We start from the raw sequence: 21,335 nt of genomic DNA on the forward strand, positions 1-21,335 counted from the left end.
ATTGTAATCTGATTTGTTTAAATTAGTCCATTTAAATGTGACCATTTAAACCAATCGGATTTCAATCTTGATGTGGCACAGATCTGATTCAGGCTAGATTTGTCTGCCAGTGTAAATGGGGCCTTAGAGTATAAGCTTCGCCCTGGTGGAGACAATAAATGCCTTGTCGGGTCCTAGCCTATCCACACGAGGGAGCTATTTCTCTTTCTATTCGGCGCAAAATGAGTAGGCTATTAAAATTGAGAACATCTGAACATGTTCTTTTTATATAGCATTGCAACAACAACACCATCTTTGAAAATGGTAGGCTATGTGATGTGTTTGTGTTCAGTGACGACTTTTGGTTTTTGCTCTTAATTGCTCATAGGCCTGCCTGGGGCCCTGGGCCCTATACTATACGTAATGTGTTTGTCGGAGTCCCACCCAAAACTTGAACAAACTTTAGTAAAAGCGTCAGTTGTTTAGGTGGGCGTTGAGAGTCTGTGTGTGGACTGTGGATCCAACCCAGGACGGCCAGTGGAACAGATTAACTCAGTTCAGCTGGCATCTGGCTGTTAACAGATATCATACCCGGAGAAAAGAAGACTGGAGCAGCACAGCAGGGACAGGGTACAGTCGTCGCAACGAGGTTCCATTTAAAAGATAATTTGATCAAGTCCACAAACCCATACGAACTGCAGCTTGAAAGAGTATTCAAGCTAATTCAAGGTAAGGAGCCACCGTTTACGTTGACTGCCTGCTCGTTCTGCTAATTTCTATAAAACCAATTGTCAGAGTTGATTTGTGATTGAACATTGAAGTTCATTTTTGAACTAGCAGCACTGTTGGCGAAAATGCTTTTTGTTGATGTATACAGGCTTTCTTTCTTAATTAAAGTTTTGTCTCAGTCAAATCATGTCTTGTAAATTGGTCATGTTAATCACATTCACTGATCAAGGTGACCAAAATAAAACCAGATAGGGGTAAGATGAGCCACTTTGTCCTGGAAGCAAGGCAAAATGAGATGGCAGTAAAATCTAAAGATCTACCTTATTTCAGGATGTCTTCTATCAATTGAAATCATGAGTCTCTGACAAAGGGCCATGAAAACATGACTTATTGGTCATGTGGCTCACATTGCCCCTGCAGGTAAGGGGTAAGTGATATTTTAATGTTTCTAGTTTAAACTTGAACAGATAATGTATTCACTTATCAAACATAATTTAATAACACTTCATTAGCAAATAGTCTTATTTATTTGTTTACTTATTATTTAAACAATATAAAGCCAATTAAAGTGTGTTATTCAGAACCTTTTCATATTTGCAATTGCAATATTGCAAACTTCTCTTAAATGTAATGTACATCCAAATTAAAGGTCATTCAGCATAATTTGAGTAGCATTGATAAAAAAAGATATGAATAGTGATTCATATTAGGGAAATTGGCTCTATTTACCCCTAGACATTTGGTTAATTTTACCCACAGCCTTACTGTACTACTATGTACTGTATTCTACTGTAGCCTACTGCACTCTCCGGCACCGTTAACCCGGTCGATGCCAACCTTTGCAGTTTGCACACACACTCCCTAGAGGCCAACGATAAACCTCTGCCCCAAATTTTCCAGAACGGCCTGTTATAGCGCCATCAGGACGCCGACTTTTGTAAAACACATTTTTTGATATTACTCCTCCATATTTTGTCCAAAAATCCTGCAAGTCGTTACACAGTAGGCCTATCTCTATAGTCATGTGCTCAACACAGATCTGTCCGATATTTCATATTCCATCCTGATTGGCTAACATTGGCTTTCAAAGTTTACAGGATTGGCCCGTTTTGAACAAAAAGCCTCAAATCATGAACGCAGCGTGCAATTTACTTTCCTACTAGGCTGAGGGATATATCCCACCCTTTTCACATAAGCCTGTTATAGCACCACCAACAGGTGGATTTTTGCAAAACACATTTTTGGAACAAAATGCCTCAAATCATCCAAAAATAGACGGCCCACCGCGGTCCCGTCGCTAGTCGCGGTAGATTTAATCATACCTCCTGTTGTCAATCGGCTCTAGAGTGTTTTGGCTACATTTAGCTGCTACAGCCACAGTCTGTAAAAGTGCTCCGCTACTATAAATCTCCGGGCGCTATGATTTAATGGATTAAATAACCCCGGGCAATCGGAGTCATAGTTGTAGTGCACAGTGTGAAGCCCAACAGTGCCACTTGAAGTATAGGGCTGTCCATACTCAAATAGACATAGGGATGGACAGACACACATAGCTGTTCATTGGAACGGTTAGGTACCACTCAAAATGACTAGAATAATACTTCAGACAATTTCTTAGTATTAACAAATAGATACAACTACCATATCTTATTAACTTATTAGCAAAAGTCTTGTCAGAGTGAGATTCGTGAGACAGAACAGAGAAAGTGTGGGGAAAAAAACTAGATCTTGTTGTTGGCTTTGTGCCATTTTCCCAGTACGATTTTCTTCCAGGGAGACCCTGTCAACCTCCTGTGGTCTGGATAATGTCACATTACAGGAGGAAGTCACACAGCATAGGAGGAACTTACACAACCTGTCTCTGAGTGAGGACACATTACAATGACTGAAATGTTACAATTTCCTGCCAGTGCGGAAAAATATATTAAAAAAAAATGCCCTCAGCAGTGATACTAGTCTGGCCATGCCAGGCTAGAGTCACACTGGTTGTCTCCACCAGGCCAAAGGCACACACATTTTTTGATACTTTTTTTATACTAATCTGCAAATCGTTTCACAGTATCTCTATAGTCATGTGCTCATCACAGATATGTCCCATATTTCATATTCCTTCCTGATTGCCTAAGATTGGCTTTCAAAGTTTACAGGATTGGCCCGTTTTGAACAAAAAGCCTCAAACCATGAACGCAGCAGGCAATTTACGTGAAATCTTTCACAGACGTTCCTACTAGGCTGAGGGATATATCCCACCCTTTTCACATTGGCCTGTTATAGCGCCACCAACAGGTGGATTTTTGAAAAACAAATTTTTGGAACAAAATGCCTCAAATCATCCAATTGCCATCCAAGGCGTAAGAAGAAATGGCACCCTTTTCACATTGGCTTATTATAGCGCCACCAGGAGGCCACAACCTGACCTGCCCTGGTGGAGACCTGTGCCCTTTCGGTCTGTTTCTTTCAGTAGTTTATGAAGGGAAGCCTGCCTGTCTGTTCTGTTCCACATGTCCAGTGGAGTGTGAAGGCATGATAATCCTATGTGTTGTAGAGGGTCTGAGTCATGTCTCTTCCCCTCTGTTTATGTTAGTCTTCTGTTCTGCAGTTTGGTTTAGCTCAGTTTATGTCTGCTTCACGAGCTAACCCAGCAAATCACAAGAGTTTTAGGCTTTTTATGGAGCTCGTTGGTAGTTTAGCTTTGTACCTTATGCTACCTCACTGCCCTCACACAGTCTACCTCTACTCTAAAATAATTCAGTGTAAGTCTAAGGGTGTACAACTACAAATTGTCAATTTGAACCCTCGGGTAAATTTTTATACTATTGAGTTAAACACATACTTTTGAGAGGTGAGATGATCATGACTTTTAATCCCCAAAGGGAAATTGAGACAGCAGCATTTATGTGACAAGATAAATAAAATAAAAAACAGAAAAACAACAGACACAGGTGGACAAGACCAGGGCCAACAGGACCATATGCATTTGGGGAGACAGTTCTTATGCATTTGCATTATAGAGCTGTGTAAGGCTCAGATTGAAGGTGACAGACAGAAGCTCACTTTAATGTCTGTGTTAAAGACAAAGTGTGACGGAGAAAGTTGTTTTGAATGCTACTCAACTTCAAGCACGAGAAGACACAGTGCTGGTGTGTACTGGGCTGTACAGTACATACATTCCATTCTACTAGTCTATACAGTAAAATCCTTAGTGTTAATTCATTTATCAATTTGTAACTCAGAGTTTACTCCCTTTCCCCATGACGGGTCCATTTGGTTAGATCATAAACTGTAGTTCAGAGTTCAACAACGCTGACAATTGTAGGCTACTGTGTAAAGAAGAAGCCAATCAAGACATGTCCTTCTTAGTTTAGTTATTAGTTTATTTGAAAAGCAAAAACAGTACAGTTATAACATTCTGAGGATGAAACACAATAAAGTCCAGGACTTATTTCCCTCTTACTCCAGTCAAGTAGCCTTCAGAATTAGAATCAGAATCAATCTTTATTGTCACATCACATTACAAGTAAGGTGGGTGAAAGACTTGGTTGTGCAGGCTCATATTGCAGTTAAAAGGTAGAGAGAGAAGAGCATAAAGTGCATAACATGACAATTGTGAGTGCATAATAAATATAAGTTCATCATGGGTGCATGTATGTACGACTAGGCTATAAACAAAATGAGTCCCTATTAGAGCACAAATCAGTTCAGACTGTGCAACAAAACTTAGCTCTTGTTCTGCAGTCTGATTGCTGACAAGTAAAAGCTGTTCAAGAGTCTGGTAGTACTGCTCCCGATGCTCCTGAATCGCTTGCCTGGCCGTGGGTGCGGCAGCGGCTTGAACAGGCTGTGGCTGGGGTGGGGAATTTCCCTTGGGAACAAGTGGTTCCCGAGCTATGTGGCCCATAGGGCAGGAGCCTATCTCCTGTTTCTGTAGCAGGAGCCAAGAGACACCTTGATGTACAAGTACAACCCCTGCCCTGTGTCGTGATGCTAGTACTGTGTGTCACATAGGGACTTATCCACAATCCAACCCTCAATGCTGATTGGGAGGCATCAGATACTATCTTTATTAGGGATGCACCGGTATGGAAATTCTTGACCGATACCGATGTTTGAAATAACAATTTAGCCGATACTGATACACTACGCTATATGTTTACTTAGTTTTTGTTGTTTTTATCAGTTTTATTTGCCGATATCGATATATGGCAAATATCGGCCGATACATCGGTGCATCCCTAATTCTTATAGTCTTTGGTATGAATCAGCCAGGTATTGAACCCCAACCTCCCAGTCTCAGGGCGGACACTATAACCACAAGGCCAGTCACTGAGCTAGTCTGAGCAGTTATGTTATTGGTTTTGGCTAAAGCCCATTGCATGGGTTTCCAACCTCCATGGGATAGAGCACTTTTTGTGTTCTTGAAGACCAACACACATTTTGTCTGTATAGGTCCGCGTCAATTATTCTGTGGTATAATATTGTAACTATACTTTCTCTTCTTCTGGAGTTTTAATAAAGATTCACACATCATGGTTTCTCTATTTGCTTCCATAGACTGACCACATGCTTCGGTCTCATTTCCAGTCAACCCTGAAGAGGAATTTGGCACTTCACCGTAATCTAAGGGATGAATGAGGTACTGAGGGGTTAAATGTCAAAGACCTACCCGAGACTACTTCTTCCACTGCAGTCAACATTCCTATTTTTTGTCATCAGGTTTTTAAAATTGTTTAATTTGTATTAATATCGAGTGGCAAATGGAGTGGCAAAGTGAGTTTTAGGTTGTTTAATGTTGTTTAATACAATCAGATAGGACTTTTCTGTTTGGATGTATGGGCTGTCAATGCCAGAAAGTTGTTTATTGGCACTGAGTAGGCGTTCCCGCATAACTTACGGGTATGATGATGATGTCACGTGCATACCCTCTGTTGTACTTACAGTACATTAATTAGAGTACATTTAATAAATTACAGTAGTCTATAGTATATTGATTGCGGTGGGGAATTCATTCATTTAAGAAAAATAAATCACACCCGTGTGAAGTGAGGGGTGCTCTTATCATACATCATCATGCCGTAAAACAGGCACTATGTCTACTTGCACAGACACTTTGACGTAAAATGGTCTATTCATTGTCAATGGGAATTTAATGTTTGTGTAGGATAAAGTTTGTGCGCACACAAACCAAAAGCTGGATATAGGAGGGGCTAGCAGCCTAGCACCCCTCAATAAGTTATACTACATTGATATTCCAGCTTTTACTCAAATTAAAACAATAATGCAAATAGAAAAAGGCTTACTGTTTCTGAGTTTTCATTACCAGGTGTCAAGTCTGTCATTGTGTTTCACACTATTACTGATGTTTGTTCAATGTTGGTCATGGCTGAAGAAAGGCTGAAGAACATTTGGCTCATTCATTGTTTTTGGTGTTTTTCCTAGGGCCGTTCTGCTGCCACTCTTTTGAAAAGATGCCATGTGGCATTGACCAAGGCAGACACTCTTTGCTCTGTTCCTACGAGGGCTGCCCTCTCTGTAGACTCAGGGGAAGGACTGGATAGTCAGCTTGACAATGATGCCGGATTCACTCTGTCTGAGTTCTCTAACCTGTTTGAGAGTGAGGATGGTTCTTCGCCGGCACAAGACACGGTTCAGGAACCGCCCCCAGAGGCGTCTCAGGCGGACAGTAGACAGAACTTGCGCATGAAGTTCCAGGGTGCATTTAAGAAGGGCATTACCAACCCCATGGACCTGCTGGAGTCTACCATCTATGAGTCTCAGGTGGTGCCTGGCCCCAAGAAAGCGCCAATGGACTCGCTCTATGACTATGGCACCTGCAGGAACAATAACAACCAAAAACGTCGCAGAAAGAAGCTCCCAAGAGGGTGAGACCAGCCTTCACTGCTTCAATGCACCAGTCAGCGTGATGTCAGTAGATGTCAGCCTGGTGGCAGTAGATGTGTGTTTCCAGGGTTTTTCTAGCATTGGATCAAGACTATCATTGATGTATTTGATCAAGTCTGACATTTGCTTACGTATCTATGATAGTCTTGGGTCTCTTGGTCCCTATAGTCACTGGAAATCCACAAAGCCTGTATTTCTTCTTACAGGTGTGCATTGTATTAGTCCGTATGTTTTATTCCATCTGTGCCTGAACGCTGCTGTATATTCCTTGTTTACATCTTGTTTACATTGAGTGTAATACCGGCTTTCATCTGATGCGTCCCGCCACTACCACTCATTGAGGAATACAGGGAACTTCCAACACAGACAGAATTAAAACACATTTGTTGAAAAATAAGGACTAATACAGTGCATACAAGTTCCGAAGAGCGAGTTAACCTGTGGCTACAGGGTCAGTATTTCACTTTTCATGTATGGAGAAGTACAGGCTTTGCGTGCAGATTTCCAGTAACTAGACTATATGGACCAAGAGACCAAGACTATCATAGATGGGTAAGCAAATGTCAGACTCGATAAACTACATCTATGATAGTCTTGATCCAAGGCTAGGGTTTTGCTAAGTTGTTGGCTCCTCATATTGGCAGGAGAGAACATAACGTTTGACGTTCGAAGGAAAAGTCAGAGGCATGGAAAATTGTGCTCATAAAATTGTGACCCTCCTATAACTGCCACTGTAGACAGTGGTGTGATCCATGTGGAAGTACACACACACACACGTGCACGCACACACAGACACACTCTCTCCTTCACACACGCACATGCTCGAACACACTCTTGCACACGTGCGTTCACATACACTCACACTCTCTCTCTCTCTCTCTCTCTCTCTCTCTCTCTGGGCCAGGCAGCCCTTCATATGTCCATTCATTGATCTAACAGAGAGTGTGTTGTGTCCTACACAGCCGTTGAGGTAATATTTAGGCTGCTGCCTGACTGTTCTTGACTGCTCTGCCTGTTGCACAGTGAGGTCTATTTATAAGAGAAGGGTGTGGGTGGGGGTAATCTCTTCACTTTGAGATGCTGGGGACAAATCTATGCCATTCTGTAGACTACACTGGTGTCCTATCCTCAACCTGTGTGATAGTCTGCATTTGTTAATGAAGTGAGAAAGATATTTCATAGACCTATATTTTGTTATGCTACACCAGGGGTTCTCAACCCGTGGGTCGCGACCCCTCGGGGGGCCGCCAAATTATTTTGGGGGGTCCCCAAATTATTTTAAAAAAAAATGGCTGGAAAGTGGAAATGAAGAGTTTACATATAGTACACATAGTACATGCATACACCTTCCCTAATGATTATATCTGGTTTCAGTATTTATTTATGGTGTATTGTCTCTATTATTAAGGTTATTGTAGCAGTCCATTTATATTGGGGGTCTGGGGGGAGCGGGGTGGGGGTCCCGAGACATTGCCAAAGCATTTCCGGGGGTCCCCGGCCAAAAACGTTGAGAACCCCTGTGCTACATGACATAAGTGTGACTTACAGTATTTCCTGATTCCATTCCTACCCAGTAAGACAGAGACATCCTGTGATGAAGGACCAGGCTCTGACCCTCCAAAGGTAATGAAGACATTCAACCGCTCTCTCCTCTTCGATTGTGTGTCACGTGCAGACCCAAGCTCTCTAGATGGCCTTTTGGAGTACTTGCAGTCTCACCAAAAGAGACTAACTGATGAGGATTTCAAAGGTAAAACTATTTACGAGTGGAATGTTCTCAAATTCCAAATAATGACATGACATCAGCATGTGACTGCAATTTGTTCTTGTTCGTGGATGACTCGGCACTCCTGGTCAAGGTTTCAGAAGTCCCAAAACAAACTGGTCAGGCTACTGCTTGGCCACACCTAGAACTCACCTAACTCATGTTCATTATGCTAGGGTGGGATGTCTCAGGGTAGAGGACAGAGTACAGCAACTTGCAATGGGCCTGGACTTCAAGATATGCAATACTAGAGACACCCATGTACCTGTCAAACCACCCCCTGACTGTTTACTGTACATATTTTTGGCGCTACGGCTAGCCCATGCCTCCAATGCATGGATTTAGAAGATTACGTCATGTGGCAGTCAAGTCTAGGGACTTTTTAATGTTTGTTTAGAGCACTTATGACCTAAACCATTTGCCAGCCAAGTCTATGGACTTCAATGTTTGTTTAGGGCACTAAAAGACGACGTAATGTGGCCGATATAAATACAGTGAGCACCCCTATTTCACACAAGTCTGTTTTTTTAGAGGCCCCTCCTGTGCCCAGCTTTGCAGCTTTGTGCGTCTAAGTGATGATTTGGTGATGATTTGATTGGCTGTGCACGAAATGTGATGTATGACGATAAGAGCTTCACTTCACACAAGTGTGATCTTTTAGTATTACTACTAGTCTAGTATATGATGTTTTGCATGTTATTGTAAACTCAGCAACAAAAGTTCGGAAACTTAACTTTGGTCCATTATTTCTCCACTTTTATTATATTGTATTGTATTTTATATCATTTTATTCGTTGATTAGTCACCTTTACAACAACGTATAGCTTGTAAGGATCAGGCGTTCGTGGAAATAGTTGTGACTACGTATGGATCTTATGGAGTTCCCTAACACTGTCAAATTAATAAAGTGTAAAAATGGCCAATATGTGTATTTCTTTTTGTTTTTTTTACCTTATTACTGTGTGAGAGTGCAATCATCCAGTCCACTAACCAACTCAAAGCTAGGGTGAATACCAGCCACTTGCCATTTTGGCAAATGTTTTGGAGGCGCTACCCACACGTTTAGCTGCGTTGCTCATCCCACAAACGCCCAATCCTTACAATCTATACCTCGTTGTAAAGTTGACTAATCAAAAATTAAAATTATATAAAATACAATACCAATTGGTATTATTAAAGTGGAGAAATAATGGACCAAAGTTACGTTTCCGAACTTTTGTTGCTGAGTTGATATTATTTGTCTTTAACTGTCTCATTCATTTAATATGGAAGGAGGTAAGACCCACACACCATTCTTAGGCAAAGGAATTACTTTATTGCAGTTAAAGACAACATTTTGATCTCACAGGATCTTCATCAATTAATTTAATACACAGGACCACAATGGAAATAATCCCTTAGGGCTTTTGTGTTATCTTTTCATCGCCTTTAGTATACATTTGTTTTTGCAAACTGTTAAGGGGAATGACTGTAGCACAGTAGCCCTGACTGAAGCCCAGAGTCCTATGTCTTTCTGACAAACCCCATCTCCTCATGTTCCTGTCAAATCTAAACGTTGTGTCATGTCATTAGGCTGCTTGACCTTTGACAACTCCCCCTGCTCTGCACTTTGCTGTTGTTGGCTCAGAGGTCCTGAGAGCGGGAAGCTGTGATGTCAGGGCTGTTGTCCTTCCAGGGGTGGACCCAAAGACAGCTTCCTGTCCATGTTGGGATGTCTTTGTGCGGGCTTATAACAGGGCCCAGAGAGAAATCACAGCTAACTGTTTTCTCTTCAAGACACAAGAGCCTGGCACTCTATTTAAAAAACTGTCAGGCTGAACATAAATTGTGTATACTGGATGTCGTTTAAGTCTTTTCTCACAGTACAACGTTTATTTTTTTTAGACAATGTGTTACTCATACCAGATATATCAACTCCTACAAGAGGAAATTTGGTTTGCAGAGTATTTTGTAATAATAAATAAATAAAATAAAATAAATATTTTGTAGTAAATTATGTAATTCCACCCAAGTATTAATAAGAAATTAGCATTACCATTAGCATTCTTCAAGACTTTCTTCTCTCTATATTTGTCCCTTTCCCACATCGAGGAAGACACCAGTAAACAATATTTAATTCAGGTGATGCTTTACAGCAGTGGTTCTCAACGTGGGGTTTCCAGTCAGTCCCCAGCTAAATGATCCATAGTTAACCTTCACCTTTATTGCATGTCCAAGTAAGTACAACTAGAGAAGATAAAATTATGGCTATTATGATCAGAGTGTCACCTGATCATAAGTGTCATCAGAGTGTTATCTTTTTCTTAGACTGAGGTCCGAGAGATAAAATATCAAATGGGGGTCCGTGGCCTAATGCATGTCAACTTGGGGGTCTCTGAAATTAAAAACTTTGAGAAACACTTAAACCTTACACTACAGGACTTGGCGCACTCAGCCGTAAATCACAAATCTAACTCGGTTGTTACATGTTTCTGCAGAGCCAACCACAGGAAAGACATGTCTGCCTAAAGCACTGCTGAATCTTTACAGTGGCCAGAATGACACCATCCCTCTTCTGCTGAACATAGCGGAGCAGACTGGAAACCTCAGAGAGTTCATCAACACACCTTTCAGAGATCTCTACTACAGAGGTATGATGGCTATACAGAAATCCTGTAAAGGGTGTTTAATACTAAGGGCCGATTCATACTCCTATTTTAGAACCGAATAAAAGTCGGTTCGGCTCTGTAGAGCCTACAATGTGACGTCATTTGAGGTTCGGGGGGGCAGGTACAGTCCTAAAGTCGGCTCTTCGGTGCTACTGAACATTTCTGACGAGCCGAAATCATTTCGGCACTACAGCGCTGAAACAGCGGTAAAATAGGAGTATGAATCGGCCCTTAGTTGTGCACAGCACGCAACCAAGTATAGCTTAAGCCTAACACCACCATCAAGCTCATCTGTAATCTAAAGGTGTTGCTTAAACAGTAAAGGTCATATTAGAATTGACAATTAGAACGTATTTTCATATATTTTGTCCGTATGGCTCTTGCTGTTCAACTTCCTCTGTATTGCATTCGACAGACGGTGTTTGTTGAGGAGACAGTTTGCCATATGCTTGCCAGGCTGCTAGCTCAGGCTCAGATCTTTGAAATGATAGAATAATGTTTATGTATATGAGCCATATACTCACATCTCACAAATTAGATAATCCAGGCCTCCTTTGTTGACCTTTAAAGCTTAAAATAATATTTGTTGCTCAACCAGAATTTTCCGCATGGATAAATCAAATGTGTGTCACATGAAAACGTCAACAAACCATCCAAGTTTCTCTTCTCAACTATTACTTTAATTGAACTTTTATACAGCACTGTCCTAGAATGAGCAAATTTCATGATGACAGGTACATGATAAAAAACACCTTCAAAGCAAATACTTTCAAAAGTATTTAAGCAATACTTTCAAAAGTGCATAAATATGTAATGTTTTAAATATTACATATTGGTTTTGTTGTTTGTGTATTTCCACATTGACCGTCATGTGTACTGTGATGTCAGGCCAGACGGCACTCCACATTGACCGTCATGTGTATTGTGATGTCAGGCCAGACGGCACTCCACATTGACCGTCAGGTGTATTGTGATGTCAGGCCAGGCGGCACTCCACATTGACCGTCATGTGTACTGTGATGTCAGGCCAGGCGGCACTCCACATTGACCGTCATGTGTATTGTGATGTCAGGCCAGACGGCACTCCACATTGACCGTCATGTGTACTGTGATGTCAGGCCAGACGGCACTCCACATTGACCGTCATGTGTACTGTGATGTCAGGCCAGACGGCACTCCACATTGACCGTCATGTGTACTGTGATGTCAGGCCGCACTCCACATTGACCGTCATGTGTACTGTGATGTCAGGCCGCACTCCACATTGACCGTCATGTGTATTGTGATGTCAGGCCAGACGGCACTCCACATTGCAATAGAGCGACGCTGTAAGCAGTATGTGGAGCTGCTGGTGGAGAAGGAGGCTGATGTCCATGCCCAAGCTAGGGGTCGCTTCTTCCAGCCCAGAGATGAAGGGGGTTACTTCTACTTTGGTAAGTACTATAAAAGCACAATATTCTAAAAACTCCACACTGCCCTCTGCTGGCATGGGAATTTTCTCTTATTGCTGTCATGTGGTCAAAGTGACTAAATAAATGTTAGAACAATAACAAGATCAAGTATTATACAATAATAAGACATTAAGCAGTCTTTACTAGATAATCCATTCAGCCAAAAATATAACATACTGAATGTTAGCACCAGTTAGATTTTGAGGAAAAATAAGCAAGTATTTTACTTTTTGTCACTAGCTACTTGTACAGCAAATTAAAAGCTGAGATTATGCCACTCTTCACACATAACGTGAACTCAACCTGGCCTCTCCCACTCAACTTTCGACCTCAATCACCCATAGTACTACCCAGGATTTATATGTATCCCTGTAATATGGCCTGTTAGCCTCATAGTGATAGTTGTGTGTGTGTGTGTGTGTGTGTGTGTGTGTGTGTGTGTGTGTGTGTGTGTGTGTGTGTGTGTGTGTCAATCAATCAATTAATCTTTATTTCAGACCCAGGTGGATCCATATCACAAACAATACAATATAACAGTAAATACAAAAATAAAAATAAATAAAAAGGTACATATATGCACATATCCCACACTGTTCAGTTTCTGACATACAGACATGTGCGCCAGTGGTTCCACAGTCTCGATGAGAACCTGAGTGAACTGCGTTTAGGGTCCGTTATTACAGCAATGATGTCGTTTGTTGACTCAGATGCCCTACACATGAATCTGTACATAAGGTTACGTAGTACAGCAGAGCAGGTAGGTACTCCGACACTAACAAACATCTGGCTATCACTGGAGCTTCTTGGCACTCTCAACAGCAGCCTCATACAATCATTATAGGCCACTGTGAGTCTTCTGATGCTGCTTTGTCTATAGCGGCACCATAGGTGTGCAGTATACAGCGGTGTACAGAAGGATCTAAAGAGCGATATCTTCACAGGAACCGAGCACATGCTAAATTTGCGACACAGCATGTTTGCTTGGGCATACAGCTTCCGTCGCTGTCTATAGATGTCCTTGTGTATATATATATATATATATATATATACACGACACGCATATATTGCAAATTTAGTTATTTTCTATTTTTATCAAGGACAGTTTTGAGAAGTTATTATTATTTGATTAGGCTCATGCATTATATTCCATGCTCATCATCACATAGGAGATGATTTCCATTTGTAACTTACTGTAGCATGGTTGTCATTTCCAAATCCCAGCGTGTCCAGGCACTGTGTGAGTAATTTGCCGTGGAGCTTTGCAGTGAGGTGAACAGGAACCTGGCAGGGCTGATGGCTAATGGGATTTAGCACTCACGCTAACGCTCTGCATGCAACCGTGCAAATCCATGAAGAGGACCGTTTCCATGCGAGGTGACAAAGTAATCTGTCACCCATGGCAACAGCTCATTTTCAGCAGCTGCTTTTGGCAGTCTCACCCCAGTGCGCCCCTCCTTAAAGCAACTACTAATTGTGCTTTTTTCAGAGCAGCGATTTAAGGTGCATCTTTGATCTATATTTAGAGTATTTGAGAGAGAAGATCGATTCGATTATCTGTTACATTTACCTCATTAAGTCACATATTGATTTGCTTACTTTCAATCAAAGATTGTTCCTGTATCTCAAATCACAATCAACTTTAGATTTATTTATATCAACTACAGATGTAAAGAAGTGGGTGAAATTAGTTTTTGTGCAAGCTCCATCGTTTTGGTTGTTCAAGAAGAGAAAACGAAAAGAGAGGAAGGGAGAGCAAGGATAAAAAATAAATCAAACGGTAAAGACTAAAGAGAAACATGTCAAGGATAGGCAAAAATGTATCTACTACATACACACAGCATGATCCAGCTGGATCAGTAGAGTAATTACATGAGGTTAAACACAAGGTGCATAAGATTAGGCACAAAGGTAGTACCGCTGCTCCTTCGCCTGGAAAGTTTAGGTGGTTCGGGCATCTGGTTAGGATGCCTCTCGGGCGTCTCCCTAGGGAGGTCCTCGACGCACGTCCCACTGGGAGGAGACCCCGGGGCAGACCAAGGCGCAGTTGGAGGAAATACATCGACTCACTGGCCTTGGAACGTCTCGGGATCCCCCAGGAGGAAGTCACTAATGTTGCTCTGGAGAGGGAAGTCTGGAGCACTCTGGTGGAGTTGTTGCCCCCGCGACCCGACTACGGATAAGCGGTCGAAGATGGATGAATGGATGGACAACGGTAGTAGCACTTTGGTAGGTCCACAAAGCAGCAGCTATGTAATGAAAATAGACATTAAGGTGCTAAAGAGTGTCTGTGCATTGTACATCAGATAAAGTGCAACAAAGTGTCTACGTATTGTCAAGTTCAACCACATAGTCCACGAAGGGCTGCAACCTTCATAGGTACAATGCACTGATTATACATCCACAGGACAAATGAAGCCTGTTGACGGGCTCATATAGAGCAGTAACTTCCACAGGTAAAATATATATGGTAGATCCACAAGGAAAAGTAAAGTCCAAGCAAGGCCAGCCTGAGACAGGCTTCAACTGTGTGGTGGAAGCTGTTCAGAAACCTGGTGGTCTTGCCCTTGATACTACGCTAGGCCTCCTTGCCTGCCCGGTCAATGTAGGGGTATGAACAATTTGTGTCTGGGGTGGTGCCTGTCCTTGATGATGCGCTGAGCTTTGACTACACACCTCTTTTTGTATAGTTCCTGGAGGGAGGGACCCTCTTAGAGCCCTCTGTGTGTTTTGTTTCTGAACTGTGTGCCGTACATCTGTCCAGGTGAGCTGCCTCTCTCGCTGGCAGCATGCACCAACCAGCCTGACATGGTACACTACCTGACTGAGAATCCCCACAAGAAAGCTGACCTGCGTCGCCAAGACTCCCGTGGTAACACAGTGCTGCACGCCCTGGTGCACATCGCAGACAACACCCGCGACAACACGCGTTTCCTTACAAAGATGTACGACCTCCTGTTGATCAAGAGCGCCAAGGTCTACCCAGACTGCAGCCTGGAGAAGATCCTCAACAACGACGGCATGTCACCTCTTATGATGGCCGCCAAGTTGGGCAAGATAGGGGTATGAATGATGATTACACACACTAACTGCATTATTATGCAACATGCACATACACATAGAGCACGATGACAGTAATAGGGAAGTTAATGCCATCATGTTTCTATATGGGAAAAACATTTGTGTAAAGGGTGATATATAAATTGTTGTGTTAAAGTGTTACGCACTGGCCCAGGCGGTGGCGTAACCGTCTGGGCACCCGACTGGTAATCCAGTCGCAGTGTGCCGCGGGTTCGACTCCCGAGCCCGACACGGCCTTTACTGCATGTCTTCCCCCATCTCTCTCCTGTTTCCTGTCAGCCTACTGTCTGTCCCTTCAAAAACCAATAAAAGGCGTAAGCCGCAAAAAAAATATCTTTAAAAAAAAAAAAAAGTGTTACGCACTGAAAATATGTTGTGCGCTTGTAGATTGGCTATTTCATTGCTCAACACTGGATCACAACTATGTATAACACTACAGGTATTCAACTTCCCCACTACCTCCAGGTTTTTCAGCACATCATTCGGCGTGAGATCAAAGATGAGGAGGCCCGTCACTTGTCTCGTAAGTTTAAGGACTGGGCATATGGACCTGTGTACTCTTCCCTATATGACCTGTCCTCACTGGACACCTGTGGAGAGGAAACGTCAGTTCTTGAAATCCTTGTCTACACCAGTCGCAATGAGGTGAGCCAGAAGATGCAAGTTTATGTGTACTAGTCCTTTTTCTTCTTTTTGCCAGCTGCTTCAAAAGCGTCTGGACAACATGTTACTACTACTAGCGACCGTAGTGGAGACTTTTTCATGATTGGCTGCCTCTAGGCTGCCAAGTCTAAGCCAATGCGAGACTTACCCATAAAACCCATAGTCTGAACGGCATAAAACCCATACTCTGAATGCCACAACATCAAGCCGTGAGCTGAGGCTGAGGCACACAAACTGATTATAAATGTTCATAAATGAGGGCTTGCTGCAGCTGACAATTATAACCGAGTCATTCTTGTTCTGTATACTGTAACATGTATGCTTCAGCCATCAAAATTGCTTGACAAAACTTGAAAATATTTTATTTGTATCATGTGGCGACATGTTTCTGATCCTATTCTCAGAATCGCCATGAGATGCTGGCGGTGGAGCCTATCAATGAACTCTTGAGAGCCAAGTGGCAGAAGTTTGGTGCTGTCACTTTCTACATCAGTGTTGTGTCCTACCTCATCACTATGATCATCTTCACCCTTGTGGCTCACTACCACCCATCAGAGGGAACAGTGAGTGAAAAAGTGCTGAATATTTTGTATAGTACTATTTACTAATATGTATACGGTATATCACATAGCTTTCATACTCTTCAGTCATGGCTGTACTGTCACTTTATAACTGGTCCAAAATCAGAACTTGTGTAAAGGTCACAGGTTTGGCCTTATATCTTACATAAACATAGACCAACTTTCCGTATATTATCCAAAGTACTTAAAATGATACTGAACACACTTGAATAGTTGAGTAAATATTGGCTGAACATTATTGCATGGTTAATAAGTCATGTACATTTGAATTTCATTCGTAAATTAATCTTTTCTCCAGGTACTATTTTGGCTAGACTTTCCAAATCATCTCCTGCCTTAAAATGCTAATATAACTTGACAAACAGTTTGTGGAAAATTAAACAAATTGTGTGATTTAATTTGATTGTATATTGCTGCATGTACAGTACACTATACATCTTAAGATTGTATCTCTTGCCTCTCTGTCCAGCCTCCATATCCCTACACCACATCCACAGACTACCTGCGTATGGGTGGGGAAATAATTACCCTTGCATCAGGAATCTTCTTCTTCCTCACCAACGTGAGTAGATATGCTGAAGCCTCATTGTGGTTTAAATGTCCCCCAATTTGTTGCATAACCTCAAATCTGCAATGACAGCGGAAAACGACATCATGAGAAATGTCTGTCCTGTGCTTTGTAGATTAAGGACCTCTTCCTGAAGAAGTGCCCTGGGGTGAACTCGTTATTTATCGATGGTTCCTTTCAGTTGCTCTAGTAAGTCTCCAGCCACCCCATGCCTCACCTTTGCTGTTGCTCTCTGACTATTACCCGAGGCTAATTTCTCATCCTTTTAATTGAGTCATCTAATTAATTCCACAAGCTCCTCTCTGGTATGTTTTATCGTTTACATTTTTAATTAAACCTCTGATCCAAACAGAGCTGAGGATGTCGGGCACCTCTCTGAATCATTTTTATTTAAGCCATTAACATTGTGCCTGTGATGCCTACATTATGGTAAAACACAAAACACCATATATACCTGTACTGGTTTATTTCCTCAATATAGAACTGCCATCAGGGATGTTTGCTGTACTCTAACCCAAACCTTTTAGCTCAAGACCCAAAAGAGAAATTAGACGTTTGCCCGGGACCTGGCAAGAAGTCGTGAAAATAACAAATCTACAAGCTAGATTGGCTATTTTCACTACTTCTTAGTTTGTTTTTATGTAATGTCTTGGATTTGTATGTTTATTTGTTGCTTTATTTGTAATTTTTTGGTTGGAGGGGAAAATCTTTTGAAATATATTTCTTTTTCTATGTAGGAAAAGTAGATTTTTAAGTGAGTCGTGAGTCGTGTGACCCATACAAATTGGTCCGTGACCCACTGTTTGGGGAAACAGTGCTCTAACCACAACATCTCTCCTCTAGCTTCATCTACTCCTGCTAGTGATAGTAACAGTGCTCTAACCACAACATCTCTCCTCTAGCTTCATCTACTCCCTGCTAGTGATAGTAACGGCAGCGCTCTACCTGTCTGGCATCGAGGCCTATGTATCAGTCATGGTTTTTGCTCTGGTATTGGGATGGATGAACACACTGTACTTCACCAGAGGCCTGAAACTCACCGGCACCTACAGTATCATGATACAAAAGGTAAGATCCTCCTGCATGGGGCCTGGAAATGTGACAATATGAAACCATCCCGTTGCCGTTGGATAATAATAACACTATTATTATGGTTCTCAGATTCTTTTCAAAGACCTATTCAGATTTCTCCTGGTCTACGTACTCTTCATGATTGGCTATGCATCAGGTAGGCCTCGGTACAAGTTACTTTACAGAGTATCTTAGCACAGCTAGACTTGTCAAAATTATTACATAATCGCCTAATCACAATTATTTGAGTATTATTTTTGAAACAATCGTTGATTGTTTCCATGTTGAAAAATAGCAGACGTGTTGTAAGCTTGTAGATCAACTATTTCCGTTATTTTGGAAATTGTTTGGAAAGAAAAAATTATAAAAGATTATTAAATGTGTCAGTGATTTCTTTGTATATTTAAGTTTTTGTCATATTTGCCCTGTGCAATTTGTGATTATGAAGCCTAAAGGGCAAACAGAAATTCAAATTGCAACGTTCCAATGTTCAATACAAAAAACACAATTAAATCATTAATCGCAATTATTTGTATGACAATTAATCGTACATAAATATGTAATTGTGACAGCCCTACGCACAACACATGAGCTCATAGAAAATGGTATAACGCCCTGTTATACAATGTGTATACAGTATATGTGTGTCTTGTGTCCAGCCCTGGTGTCACTGCTGACGGCGTGCCCTACAGCAGGCCCGGAGTGTGAAGGGGGCTGCCCCACCTATCCCCAGTGCAGGGACAGTAACACCTTCAGCGCCTTCCTGCTGGACCTGTTCAAGCTGACCATCGGCATGGGAGAGCTGGACATGATCCACAGCGCTAAATACCCGGCGGTGTTCCTCATGCTGCTGGTTACGTACATCATCCTCACCTTTGTGCTGTTGCTAAACATGTTGATTGCGCTGATGGGAGAGACGGTGAGCCAGGTGTCAAAGGAGAGCAAGAAGATTTGGAAGCTACAGGTGCAGAGGAAATTTTCTATATTCCATTAGCCATCATCGTATAGTGTGGTCTCCCTGTCCCTCCAGCTCTTTAGCGAATAGACACTTTATTTTATTAATTTTTTAAAACACCACTTGCAGTACATTAGCTTTAATTTCACTGTGTGACCACAGTGGGCAACAACCATCCTGGATATTGAGAGGTCCTTCCCAGTCTGCCTTCGCAAGTCCTTTAGAGCTGGCGAGATGGTGACCGTAGGGAAGAACATGGACGGAACTCCCGACCGACGCTGGTGCTTCAGGTAGATATTACCTTAATCATGATTAGCCAATGTACACCATAATCGATGCAATCAATCAGCCAGTTGTCATGTTTTAGGGTGGACGAGGTCAACTGGTGTCACTGGAATCAGAACCTGGGGATCATCAATGAGGATCCAGGCAAGATTGAGGTCTGTCAAGGCAACGGTATGCAGCAGACTGTCAGAGCGCTGAGGAGAGGTGAGTACTCTGTACTGTGTTCACAGGTGTACTGGGGCGAGTGGTGGCTCAGACAAAAAGAAGCCCGATTTATACTTTGTTATAATTAGAATGTTACAGGCAAAATCTTTAGTGCACAATGTACTCATTTTGAGCCATAAGGACCTGAGTAGGACCCAGCACATGAAAAGGAAAGTAAAAGTAAAGCCCTGTTACTTATTTCCCTTCCAGATCGCTGGTCCACGGTGGTTCCTCGAGCAGTAGAGTTGAGTAAAGGTCCAAGGCATCGTGATCTGGTGATAGAGATGGAGCCCTTGACACCTAGACATTGACCATTTGCAGAGGGCTAAGTGATGTAAAGGACACAACAGGGCATCATCAGGACCAGTGAGGTCAACCCTTCCTGTTACTCAGATTACCCAAGGCGGGGTTACCTGAACCCAATATGCACAATAGTTTTATTCTTTTTTCAACCAGAGGCCCGATCCGACATGGAACCGAGGATAATCAGACCCATGTCATAGCATACCCTAACAGGTATAAGACCAACTGGACCCACCCAACACAGAGACAGATTCTAAGCAATATGCCCAAGAATAAATGGCTATAGCAATTAGTAAACAAGCTATACAGTATGTGTAAGTAACATTGACTGAATGGCAGTGTAGTGTAATACCAATGTAAGTAATTTTGTTTATAAAAATAATTATATTACATATTTATTTTCAGCAAGGCCTTGTAAAACAATGTGCATCTCATCATTTGATTACCGGACGTAGCCTCCCTTATAAAAGTGTATTTTTCATGGATGGTTTCTCCCATGCAATTCCATACAATTTGACAGTAGGCTAAACCTATTTCAAAGTCTACAATCTGCAGAAAAACTTTTCAGGAAACTATAGTGAACTCCACTCCACTCCGCTCACTCAACATCAGCACTCACTGGTGTCATTCAATGTGCAAGAACAAGATGATATGGGATAACATAATTCCATCACAAATTACTTACTGTCTAAGTTAAATAAGCATCATTTTAAGATTAACACATTTCATATGGAAAAACAGTAGACCAGGTCCCCACGGTTCCATATAGGTAAATACATTTTAGATTTGTTTACCCCAGTTATAATGGACCAAGTGAGGATTTTGGAGCCGGATGCACTTGGGTTTGGCCATGAGGTGTGCTGAACTAATTTGAAAGAAAGAAAGAAGAATTATTAGAATAAAGCAGCCTGAATAACAGGCTGTAGGATTTAATATACAGTGGGAGAACACTAGCCTGGATCCAGCCCAAAGACCCCGCCCACTCTCTGAGTGGACTGCGTCTCTTGGTCTGGTGTTGCACTGTGAACCTATAATTTCTTCGGTACAAAAATGTATTATCCAATGAGAATCGGTGGTGGGGGTGGGTCTAACGAACAACCAATCAGCGCAGAGTCCCGTTTTCAGCGTCATCACGCAGCGCACCACACAGAGGAAGG

General features: G+C 42.0%; 1 protein-coding gene across 1 annotated transcript; it reads left to right on the top strand.

Annotated features, from left to right (window-relative positions):
* The first annotated feature begins 423 nt into the window (after positions 1-423).
* On the top strand, positions 424-20,837 carry trpv4 (transient receptor potential cation channel, subfamily V, member 4). Its single transcript, XM_079515372.1, has 17 exons — positions 424-708; positions 5,260-5,341; positions 6,145-6,587; positions 8,181-8,356; positions 10,849-11,001; positions 12,312-12,452; positions 15,232-15,530; positions 16,014-16,193; positions 16,616-16,774; positions 17,262-17,354; positions 17,476-17,549; positions 18,263-18,428; positions 18,522-18,588; positions 19,091-19,395; positions 19,549-19,676; positions 19,754-19,875; positions 20,086-20,837. The coding sequence occupies exons 2-17, from the start codon at positions 5,333-5,335 to the stop codon at positions 20,184-20,186; spliced, it is 2,616 nt and encodes an 871-aa protein (XP_079371498.1). The 5' UTR covers positions 424-708; positions 5,260-5,332; the 3' UTR covers positions 20,187-20,837.
* Positions 20,838-21,335: the final 498 nt, after the last annotated feature.

This window comes from Electrona antarctica (assembly GCF_951216825.1).
Source record: "Electrona antarctica genome assembly, chromosome: 12".
Classification (NCBI taxonomy): Eukaryota; Metazoa; Chordata; class Actinopteri; order Myctophiformes; family Myctophidae; genus Electrona; species Electrona antarctica.

Excerpts from the sequence above, each read along its gene's own strand:
- trpv4 (XM_079515372.1), top strand. Across the intron at positions 16,194-16,615 it reads TCTACACCAGTCGCAATGAG|AATCGCCATGAGATGCTGGC; the intron begins GTGAGCCAGAAG and ends TCCTATTCTCAG. Across the intron at positions 19,876-20,085 it reads TGTCAGAGCGCTGAGGAGAG|ATCGCTGGTCCACGGTGGTT; the intron begins GTGAGTACTCTG and ends TTTCCCTTCCAG.